Source organism: Heterodontus francisci, chromosome 7 (genome assembly GCF_036365525.1).
Source record: "Heterodontus francisci isolate sHetFra1 chromosome 7, sHetFra1.hap1, whole genome shotgun sequence".
Taxonomy (NCBI): domain Eukaryota; kingdom Metazoa; phylum Chordata; class Chondrichthyes; order Heterodontiformes; family Heterodontidae; genus Heterodontus; species Heterodontus francisci.
The window spans coordinates 71,003,316-71,015,772 of NC_090377.1; the positions used below are offsets into that span (position 1 = coordinate 71,003,316).

At 41.9% G+C, this 12,457-nt stretch overlaps 1 protein-coding gene across 8 annotated transcripts in view; it reads right to left on the reverse strand.

Annotated features, from left to right (window-relative positions):
- Window positions 1-12,457, reverse strand: part of ubr3 (ubiquitin protein ligase E3 component n-recognin 3) — a 416,754-nt gene that overhangs the window by 264,036 nt on the left and 140,261 nt on the right. For all 8 annotated transcript variants that reach the window (XM_068035371.1, XM_068035370.1, XM_068035368.1 and 5 more), the window contains one exon: window positions 7,690-7,786. In XM_068035371.1, coding sequence (XP_067891472.1) covers window positions 7,690-7,786 — 97 coding nt within the window. The remainder of the gene's footprint in view (window positions 1-7,689; window positions 7,787-12,457) is intronic.

Sequence of the window (12,457 nt, forward strand, 5' to 3'; positions counted from 1 at the left end):
CTGAACAGCTTGATTCAGTACTGATAAAACAACATTACAAAAAATGTTCGAGTGATGTTTGCTGGCAAAAATTCTCATTATTATCCTTTCGAGACCATCTGACTCTCTCTCAGCTCCTTGTTGAAGTAAAATGCACTTTAGAGGTTCCATTTTTAAAAAGTTTGCTATTTGCGCTTTAATACAAAATAAACTCAAATTGGCAAAGAGTCACGAGAAAATCAGCGCAAGTTTTCCAGTGCTTTTTAAATGAACATAAATACAGAACTAAAAGGGCTATCCAATTATCATCTGACAAAAATATCAGAGGAGGAAATAGAAATTTACTCCTCAATGGAACACCTTCTAGTTTGTGATTTCTACACTTACATCCAAATATGCAATAAGCTAAATATGTGGTGGTGAAATCCATCAGAATTCAGTGATTTATTGAGAACCTGTTCTTTGAAGGAACCAAAACTAACCAAATCTCAAGTCTGCTTTCTGTGCCAAGATGGAAGTGACTAAATCTACATGACTTGGCCTTTATTCCCTTAAGAAATACACTTTGCCACTTAACAGAAGCATCGGTCACTATTACAAGGCAAAGAAGTCGCACCTGTATGCACACTTGGCTGGATTTTACCAGCCCCACGATCTCGGGGGGGCCGGAAAATACCTCCAGGAGAGACCCTGCCCCATATTACTGGCGGTGGTGAGGCCACATGGCGGCTCCCGCCACTCGGCGACCTAAACTTAATTAACATTTATTTAAATATTTAAATTATTGCATAATTAATGACCTCATTGCGACAGCCGTCCCAAGCCAATATTCCGGCCACCTGCCGGAACATCCCACGCCTTTGAATCTCCACCAAGGCTGCACACTGGTTGTGGGGGGGGGGGGGGGGGGGGGGAAGAGGAGTGAAGTTATCAGGGCGGGTGGGAGGAGGAGCTGGGAAAACTCTTGCTATTGGTTGAGGGGATGCTGGGAAAGGGTTGAAGGTTAAAGCGAAGAAAGTTAGGGGGGGGGGGGAAAGGTCGGGATCGAGAGCTGACTTTTTTGGGGGGCAAGAGGGCGACCAATAAAGGTTTAACACATGGGGGTGGCGGTGGGAGGGGACATTGAAACGGTTAATAAAGTTTTCCTTTTTTTTTTAAATAACCTGTACCTTTAAAAATTTAAATCGAACTGAAGGGCTGGAAGCCTTTTAAAAATGGCGCAGGACGCCGTTTCCGAGGATGGAGCGTCTGCCCTCTCTATGTCATTGGGGGCGGGCGTTTCGCTCCCTCCATGTAAATGAGTCGCCGCACTAAATATCACAGCAGCTCAGCAAAGCATATCTTGCGACGCACTATTTTTAAAGCTTGCCGCTGATCTGAACAATACGTTCATTTGCAAAACAGCTTCTTTATGCAGCCATTTCCTGGTTCCCTGAGAGAAGGGAGTCTAATTTCAATATCGTGCCCCTTGATCAAGTGTGAATCTGGCACTGTTTGAACTAATTTAGCAGTGCGATGGCCTGTGCTTCGTTTGAGATTTCCTTCCCTTTCCTTGGAAAATGGGTATATTGCCTCGTCTGCCTTTGGGACTGTGACATGAAACCAGGCAAGAGCAAGGAAGGCAGTAGAGAACAGCACAGGCTGCTAGAAAAGTGTGAAGTTGTGCAAGGTGGACGTGGCCTTACAATATAAAGGTGTGAAGGAGCTATTTCTTACCTCAACATTACAGAAGAGCAGTGCATTCAGTGGCACAGACTCTCTAGGAACCTGCTCAACTAAGAGTTGCAGCCCAGCATCAGGACATCCTGGCACTGCATGTGGCCAAGAAGGTCACTGTGACTCTAATCTTTTATGCATTGGGCGCCTTTCAACATCCAGCAAATGACATCTGTCATATCACAGTTTTCTCCTACCTTAACATGGTCCATCTGCAATGCTTCCATTCCCTTCCTCGACTTCTCTGTCTCCATTTCTGGGGATAGCTGTCCAGTAATATTCATTACAAGCCCACCAACTCCCACAGCTACCTCGACTACACTTCCTCCCACTCTGCCTCTGTAAGGACTCCATTCCATTTTCCCAGTTTTTCCATCGCATCTGTTCTGATGATACAACCTTCCACAACAGCGCTTCTGATGTGTCTTCCTTTGTCCTCAACCAAGGAATCCCCCCCAATGTGGTTCATAGGGCCGTCGACCATGTCTGACCCATTACCCATACTTCTGCTCCCACCCTTTCCCTCCCTCCCACAATAGCAATGGAGTTCATCTTGTCCTCACTTTCCACCCCACCAGCCTCCACATCCAAAGGATTATCCCCTACCATTTCCACCACATTCCCATAGCACTGCAAGTTTCGATCCTTCCAGTGGCCATTCAATTTCCTTTTGAAGTCATTAATTGTCTCTGCTTCCACGACCCTGTGGGCAGCATGCTTCAGGTCATTACCACCCGCTGCGTTAAAATGTTATTCCTCATATTCCCCCTGCATCTCTTGCCCAAAATCTTCAATCTGTGACCCTTAGTCCTTGTACCATCAGTTAATGGAAACAGTTTTGCCTCATCTAACTTATCCAAGCCTGTCATAATCTTGTACACCTTTACCAAATCTCCAATCACCCTCCTTTGTTTCAAGGAGAACCACCCGAGCTTTTCCAACCTAACCTTGTAACTAAAAATCCCCCATCCATGTAACCATTCTGGTAAATCTCCTCTGCACCCTCTCAAGGACCCTCACATCCTTCCTAAAATGTGGTGACCAGAACTGAACGTTATACTCCAGTTGGGGCCTAACCGGAGCTTTATTAGGTTTCAGCATATGCTCCCTCCTTTTGTACTCAACGTCTCTATTTATGAAGCTCAAGGTCGCATATGCTTTACTAACCACCCTCTCAATATATCCTGCCATCTTCAAAGATTGATGCACATGCGCCCCCAGGTCCCTCTGTCCCGGCACACTCTTTTGAACTGTGCCATTAAGTTTATATCGCCTCTCCCTTGTTCTTCTGCCAAAATCATTACTTCACACTTGTCGTATTAAATTCTATCTGAGTCATGTCTGCCCATTCGGCGAGCCTATCTATATACTGTTGCAGGCAGTTCATATCAACCTCACGATTTTCCACTCCTCCAAGTTTGGTGTCATCAGCAAATTTTAAGATTTAAGACCCACGTCATGTAAATACAGCAAAAAGAAGTGGCCCCAGCACTGACCCATGGGGAACACCACTGTCTACCATCCTCCAGTCTGAAAAATAATCATTTACTACAACTCTGTTTTCTGTCCTTAAGCTAAGCTTTAAATGCAATTTAACACTAACCCTCCTATTCCATGAGTCTCAATTTTGTTAACCAACCTTTTATGTGGTACCTTATCAAACGCTTTCTTAAAATCCAGATAAATATCATCCATCGGATTCCCTTCATCAACCTTCGCTGTTACTTCAGCAAACAATTCAATTAGATTAGTCAAGCATGAGCTGCCTTTTACAAATCCATGCTGGCTCTCCTTAATTAACTCAACCTCACCATATTTCTGTGATTTCTTCCCTAATTATTGTTTCTAAAACCTTACCCACCACTGATGTTAAACTAACTGACCAGTAGTTGCTAGGACGGTCCTTACACCCTTTCTTGAATAAGGGTGTCAGATTTGCCACTCTCCAATCCTCTGGTACCTCCCCTGTATCCAGGGAAGATAGGAAAATTATGGCAAGCCCTTCCGCTATCTCCATCCCCACTTCCTTTAGCAACCTGGAATCCGTGCCATCCAGACCAGCTGACCTGAAGCATAGCCAGCCTTTTTAAATACTTGTCCGCCCCTCCCCCCACCCATGTTTTTACCCTATCCATTGGCTCTACCCTCTCCGCTTCTACCGATATTTTGCAAGATTCTACTTCCTTGGTGAACGCTAATACGAAGTACTCATTAAGTATATTAACCTTGCCCTGCACCTCGAAGCATATATTACTCTCTTTCTCCCTAACAGGCCCCACTCCACCTCTTACTCCCCCGCTTACTATTTAAATGCCAGATGACTATTTTTGAGTTCCCTTTTATGTTGACTGCCATTCAATTCTCATATTCTCTTAATGACAGTCTTACTTTCCTCTTCACCTCCCCTCTCAACGTATTGCACATGACCTGGTTCTCACTTGAAGAATTCACCAGGCATGCATCACACATCCTCTTTTGTTTCATCATAATCTCTACTTTCCTCAACATCCAAGGAGCCCAGTTCTTGGTTCCCTTACCTTTCGTCCTTATTGGAATGTATCCTGCCTATACCTGAAGCATCTCTTCCTTAAAGATAACCCACTGTTCCGATACAGCTCTTCCGGTCAGTCTTTGGTTCTATTTTATTCAGGCTAGATCCCTTATCACATTAAAATTAACCCTCTTCTAATCTAGAAGTCTTACCTCATTCCATTCCTTGCTTTTCTGCATTACTAGTCTAAATTTTATGATACGATGATTACTCTCATCCAAGTGCTCCCCAACAGACACTTGGTTCACTTAGCCCACCTCATTTCCCAGCACCAGATCCAGCAATGCCTCTTTTCTAGTTGGGCTGAGAACATACTGATCAAGGAAGGTCTCCTGAACACACCTCAGAAATTCCTCCCCCTTTTGACCCTTTATTCTAGAATTATCCCAATTGATAGTTGGGTAATTAAAGTCCCCCAGTATCACTGCTTTATAGTTCTTGCACATCTGTGATTTCCCTGCAGATTTGCTCCTCTATCTCTCTCACTATTTGGAGGCCTATAAAATACCCCTAGTAGCGTGATTATACCCTTTTTGCTTCTCAACTCTAACCAAATGTATTCTGTCCTTGTCCCCTCAAGGACATCTTCTCTTTCCAACACTACAATGTCTTCCCTAATCAATACTGCCACCCCACCTCCCTTTTCTCCTTCTCTAACTTTTCTGAACACATTATATCCTTTTATACTAAGCACCCAATCCGCACCATTTTTAAGCCACGTTTCCGTAATTGCCACTGTATCATGTTCCCATATTGCTATTTGTGCTTGTAACTCACCAACCATATTCAACAGACTTTGTGTGTTTATACACATGCATTGTAATCCTGTCTTTCCATTCGTTGTAGTCCTTCTCAGTCCGCTCCCATCTAATATGGAACTACTCCCCTCTCTAGTACTGTCTAACACGCTCACATTATACACCTTATTCCTCTTTTCTACTTCTATATGCGGTGCCCATCCCCCTGCCCTCTTCCCCTCCCCTCCCCATCAGCATTCTGAAGGGACCCTTCTCTCCACAACACCCTGGTCCACTCCTCCACCACTCCCGACACCGTGTCCCCTTCCCACGGCACCTTCCCGTACAATCGCAGGAGGTGTAACACCTGCCCTTTTACCTCCTTTCTCCTCACCATCCAACACCTCAAACACTCCTTACAGGTGAAGTGATTTACTTGCACTTCTTTCAATTAAATATATTTTCTTCTCAGAATGCAGTCTCCTCTACACTGAACAGACCAAACACAGATTGGGTGACTGCTTTGCAGAACACCTCAAGCGTGACTCTGAGCTTCCGATTTCTTACCATTTTAATTCACCACCTTGCTCTCATGCCCACATTTCCGTCATCTGCCTGCTGCAGTGTTCCAGTGAAGCTCAACCAAGCTCAAGGAACAGCACCTCATCTTCTGATTAGGCACTTTCCAGCCTTCTGGACTCAACATCGAGTTCAACAATTTCAGATCATGACCCCCATTTTGTTTTTTTTAAAACCGTGTGCCAGTCTTAAACGTGTTTCATGTTTTTGCTTTTGGACAAAACTGTTCATTGTTCTGCTATTAACACTCTCTCGGGACAAATGCTTTGTCTTTCACTATAAATATTATCACTCCCTTCGCCTTTTGTTCCATGACATCTTTCTCACTTAATCTCTCCTGCCCTCTGCCCAATCACAGACATTCCCTTTTGTTCTTCTTCCCCTTACTCCCCCTTTTCACTTGCTCAAAAGCTATTTCTAACCTTTGCCAATTCTGATGAAAGGTCACAACTTGAAACGTTAACTCTATTTCTCTCTCCACAGATGTTACCAGACCTGCTGAGTATTTCCAACATTTTGTTTGTATTGGTTAGTTTTGGTTCCACTGTCTGAGAAGGGCCAACACTGAGGAAAGAACTTTGTGAATACCATGGATGTTGAACATGAGGCCAAATGGGGAAATTCAGCAGTTAATTTCTGCTACACTTCAAGGTCAATTAATTTCCAACACGCTCCATTTACAGTACCATAAGTTTCTTCAGTATGACCCTTAGATTCAAATGGGTCAGTTTCCAATCCTAATGAGGACAAAAGGTGCCATATTTAAGCCCCATGAAAGCATCTGTTTCTGAACTTTGCTGGAGAAAAGTTCCTTACAATGACCACAATTACAAATCTGTCTAGTGAAATGAATGTAGTTGTGCTTTGGGGAGGCGATGTAAAAGATGTGATAGCTTTCAATCCCTTAACAGTGTTGCTAAATCTTTGTTTGGGGATACAAGAGGCAACAGCAACTCGAGCCATTTTCTTTGTTTGGATCCCTTCAATTCGGGCATGCTGTTCTGTTATAGAATGAGCTCTGGCACATATAACTCTGTTCTGATAAAAATGTGCAAACCCAAAACAGCATAGCTTGTCTTTTCTCTTTACAGGTGTCAACTGATAGACCTGCTGTGTATTTTCAGCATTTTCTGTTTTTATTTCCACTTTACAAAATGCTGTTAAGGCACTTAAAGTGCCAATCAGCAGCATTATTGAATAGCTGCGAAATTCTGACCATAGGTTTAATAGTCAATTTACAATTGCTGATTTAACAACTATTCTCCAAGTTGACTCCTTAGGCACTGTATAGTTTTAAAGCTCATCTATCAGTTGTTTAAACTTTCAGTCACTGATGCACAATTATTCAACACTACTACTCAGTGGCACTTTAAACAGCAAAGCAGCACAGTTCTGGATTATATCAAGGTTGATCTGTAAAACATTTTTTTTTTTAAAAGGGCAAAGTTGAGATTAAAGGAAAAGCAGTTGATTAAAGAGCTCTTAAGGTGCCTTGCAGCACAGAGGTACAAATGGGAAACTGAGCTCTTCTAACTTCTCTGGAATATGAGCAGCACAATCAATTAGTACTGATCACTTCAAGCGATTGGAAAAGTACAGCATCAATGCAATGCACTTTTGCCACTAAAAAACTGACCCTTACACCTGCATGATCACTGCAGACAGTAATTACTATGAGTTTATTCTACAATTACAGAATTTGACTGTTTAAACTTGAGTAATGTCTGAAGGGAGAATTCTGAACGACACAGATTAGGGTGAAGTGCATATAGCTCCATCACTAGTAATGGTTGAGATGGGAGCAATTTAAGACAATAAATTAAAAGCAACATTATTTCATACTGGCACAAGTACAATATGTTCTATAATCTATTGGTATCAATATGCTAAAGATGTCTTGTAACTACACCTCTTCCCTATTTATGGAAAACATTTCATAAAAATAGAAACAGTTTTGTTACAAAACTGGAAATGTAAGAATAAGAGAGAGCATTTAAAACAAAATTTATTAATTTTTTAAACAGAAACAAAATACTGCAAGCAAAGCATGTTAGTGAAACTTATTGACTCAAATTGAAACTGTTTCGTACGGTACTGAGTATATAAGCAAATTTAAAAGATACTCACAATCCCATGTATCTATCCATTGCAGACTGAACATCTCTGCGATATACTGTTCTGAGAATCACCATAATTGGGTCAAACTCTTGATTCCAGACATCAGCTAATAAAAGAATGAAAACAAATCAGTACAGATTTTCTAACTTCATTAGAGAACAGATTATATTGAACAAGGTTTTAAATGCATTAAACCTAAATTCTTGTTCTTTTAAAATAAATCTATTTTTATATATTATATGACACACTGAGGTGCAGACAGGAGCAACAGTAATAAGGACAGGCACCTCACCACCATAACTTTCCCTGTTCCTGAGCGCACAGGAAGATCTAAGAAAATAGTGCTGGGCTACCAGTGGAGCAAACTCCTCTTTATTATACTATATTGCAATGCTGTCTGATAAAGAATGTTACAGGGTAAGACAATGTGATGGAGCTTCAACTGTAGTATTCCATATGACCTTTGCAGTTGTGACAGAAAAAGGCAGCTGTTTCTGCAATGTATTTCTTGCATAAACATGGAATAAACTGAAGTATATTAACCAAAAAGTGCACAGAATATGCCTCTGTTGAACTGATTGCTCACTTTACACAATCTTCCACTAAGCAAGCACAGTATAATGGACCCAGGGGAGGCAAATGAAGAAAAAAAATGCTTGAACAAATGTTTCCTTTAAACTGACCTACCCATTAAGCAGATGTGTGCTACTGCGAATCTTAATAACTACAGAAGAATGAGCTAACCAGTGAGGACAGTGTGATGAGGAACAAAAGCACTGGTATATAATAACCTAGTCACCTGCATTTACTAGACAGTGCATAGTGATTTCATACAGTAAAATCATATTGACAAACCTTTTTTAAAAAAAGCTAGATTTACATAATGCCATTTAGTACACAGTTCACCAAAAACAAGTGATTTTGCAAAAACATTTTGTCCTATAAACTAGTAGTTAACATTTGATTTAATGAAAAGCAGAAAAAGTCACAGGAGGCAGCCAATCTGTCCATCGTGTCTGCATTTGCTCTCCAAAGGAGAAATTCATGGAATGCCACTTCCCCGTTCTCCCCATAGCCCTGCACATTCTTCCTTTTCAGATAATAATCCAATTCCCTTTTGAATGCCTTGATTGAACCTGCCTCCACCACACTCCCAGGCAGTGCATTCCAAATTCCAACCACACGCTGCGTGAATAACTTTTTCATGTCTCCATTGCTTCTTTTGCCAATTACCTGTGCTCTCTTGTTCTCGATCCTTCTACCAGTGGAAACAGATTTTCCTTACCTACTCTGTCCAGACCCCTCATGATTTGAATATCTCTATCAAATCTCCTCTCAGCCTTCTCAGCGCCAAGAAAAATAGTCCCAACTTCTCCAATCTATCCATGTAACTGAAGCTCCTCATCCCTGGAACGACTCTCGTGAATCTTTCCTGCACTCTCTCTGATGCCTTCACATCTTTCCTAAAGTGTGGCGCACAGAACTGGAAACAATATTCCAGCTGAGGCCGAACCAGTCTTTTATACAAGTTTAACATAACTTCCAGTTGACCCTGCAAAGTCCTCCTTACTAACAGCTGGGGTCTTGTGCCAAAATTGGAAGAGCTGCCCCACAGACTAGTCAAGCAACAGCATGACATAGTCCTACTCACTGAATCATACCTTACATCCAATGTCCCAGACTCCTCCATCACCATCCCTGTCCCACCAACAGGCCAGACCCACCAGAGGTGGTGGCACTGTGGCAAACAGTTGGGAAGGAGTTGCCCTGGGAATCCTCACCATTGACTTCTGACCCCACGAAGTCTCATGGTATCATGTCAAACATAGAGACAGAAAGCTGCTGCTGATTACCAACTACCGCCCTCCCTTGGCCGAAGAATCAGTACTCCTCCATGTTGAACACTACTTGGAAGAAGCATTGAGGGTAGCAAAGGCAGAGAATGCACTCTGGGTGGGGACTTGCCTCGGTAGCACCACATCTGACCAAGCTGGCAGAGTCCTGAAGGACATATCTGCCAGACTGGGCCTGCGGCAGGTGGTCAGAGAACCAAGAGGCAAAAACCTACTTGACCTCATCCTCACCAATCTACCTGTCGCAGATGCATCTGCCCATGACAGCATAGGCAGGAGTAACCACCACACAGTCCCTGTGGAAGCAAAGTCCCGACTTCACACTGATGATGCCCTCCATTGTGTTGTGTGGCAATACCACCATGCTAAATGAGATAGAGTCAGAAAAAATCCAGCAGCTCAAAAGTGGTCATTCACGAGGTGCTGTGGAGCATCAGAAGCAGAATTGTATTCATCTATAATGTGTAACTCATGGCCTGGCATATCCCTTCACCCTACCATTACCACCAAGCAAGGGGATAAATCTGGTTCAATGAGGAGTCCAGGAGAACATACCAGAAGCAGCACCAGGCATACCTAAAAATGAGATGCCAACCTGGTGAAGCTACAGCACAGGACTACATGCATGTTGCACAACTAACTGTCAAAATCCCCAAGTGCCTTTAAATGTATACTTAATAGGAGTACAATGAATTCAAAAAAATTGATGCCTCTTTCCAAGTAGTAAAATATATCGTGGAGTTTGCATTGGTAAAACTGGTTTGCTGCACCAATCAAGACAGAATACTTCCAGCAAATAATTTATCCATTTATGAAGCTGACAAGTGCACTTGTAGATATAGGAACATAGGAAGATAGGAACAGAAGTAGGCCATTCAGCCCCTCGAGCCTACTCCGCCATTCAATGAGATCATGGCTGATCTCCGGCCTAACTCCATATACCTGCCTTTGGCCCATATCCCTTAATATCTTTGCTTAACAAAAATCTATCTATCTCGGATTTAAAATTAACAACTGTTCTAGCTTCAACTGCTCTTTGTGGGAGAGAGTTCCAAACCTCTACCACCCTTTGTGTGAAGAAGTGCTTCCCAACATCTCTCCTGAATGGTCTGGTCCTAATTTTTAGACTATGCCCCCTAGTTTTAGAATCTCCAACCAGTGGAAATAGTTTATCTTTATCTAACCTGTCTTTTCCTGTTAATATCTTGAAGACTTCAATCAGATCACCCCTTAACCTTCTAAATTCTAGCAAAAACAGGCCTAATTTGTGTAATCTCTCCTCATACCTGGACTACAGGGGTTAAGTTATCATTCTTGTAACTCTACGTTGCACTCCCTCCAAGGCCAATATATCCTTCCTAAGGTGTGGTACTGAGAACTGCTCACAGTACTCCAAGTGGGGTCTAACCAAGGTTTTTGTACAGCTGCAACATAACCTCTGTGTCTTTATACTCCAATCCTCTGGATATAAAGGCTAGCATTCCATTAGCCTTTTTGATTATTTTCTGCACTTGCTCATGGCATTTGAAAGATCTATGCACCTGAACCCCCAAGACTCTTTGGACATCCACTGTACTTAACCTCTTCCCATTTAGAAAGTACCCTGCTCTATCCTTTTTTGGTGCAAAATGTATCATCTTACACTTGCCCACATTGAAATCCATCTGCCACAGTTTTGCCCACTCACCGAATCTGTCAATATCTCTTTGCAATTTTATGCTATCATCTAGACTGTCTACAATGCCACCTAACTTTGTATCATCAGCAAATTTGGATATATGACTTACTATGCCATCATCCAAGTTGTTAATGAATAATGTGAATAATTGGGGCCCCAACACAGATCCCTGCGGGACACCACTAGTCACATCCTGCCAATATAGAACCTATATCTTTATAATTGTTTTTCCCCCACTTGGCAAATCCATTAACTTTGCCCTTCGTGAAGGCAGGGATACAAATTCACAGTCCCTCCTGTTCATTACCAAAGTGCCGGAGATCACATACAAATCTCAACAAAGAATGTTCCTCAGCTATCCACCCAATAAATATCCACACTTCCAGCAGGGCTAGTGAATAGCAACCAGAAGCAAGCATGGTTGTCAATTTTTAATTCCCTAATACAAAAGCAAAATACTGCGGATGCTGGAAATCTAAAACGAACGCGGAAGATGGTGGAAACTACTCAGCAGATCAAGCAGCATCTGTGCAGAAAGGAACAGAGTTAACATTTCAGGTTAATGACGTTTCGTCAGATGTTTGTTTCTCTCTCCACAAATACTACCTGATCTGCTTAGTATTTCCACCATTTTCTGTTTTCATTTTTAATTCCCTAACCCGAGGGAGTTTTTATTTCTTAAAAATTGACAACAACTTCTAACAGCAGATAGCAATAAGCCACAGAATTTTCAAATCAGTATATTTTGTATTTGGGGGTTCACTGAAGGATTTAGGAACGGAAAGCACATACTGCCATCTTGTGCCGAAGTGATGAAAATTATGCTACTGAAAGAAAATAAGGAGGTTTCTTAATGGAAGCATTCAGACAAGTTCTATCCCCAGACTGAGATTTTATTATTAAAAATCCAAGGTGTAGCTTAAGAAAAGCATCTTTCCAAATGCTGCCAGGGTTAGAAAAAAATGGATTTCATCCTTTGCCGCTGAAACTGGTGGCTAATCTTGATGTGAAACAGCAACAAGATAAATTAAACTGTCATTTCAAAACAAACACATGAAAAAGCACAGTTTTAAAAAAAAGTTCTATTTGTATTCAGGAAGGCAAGATTATGTTAAACTAAACTGCCGGTTATAGCAGAAAAGGTAAATGCATTTTGCATTACATATTTGGTTTTTAGAAAGCTTTTGACAATGATCCACACTGGTGATTAATGTCACGGTAGACAGCCATGGAATAGGGAATAACA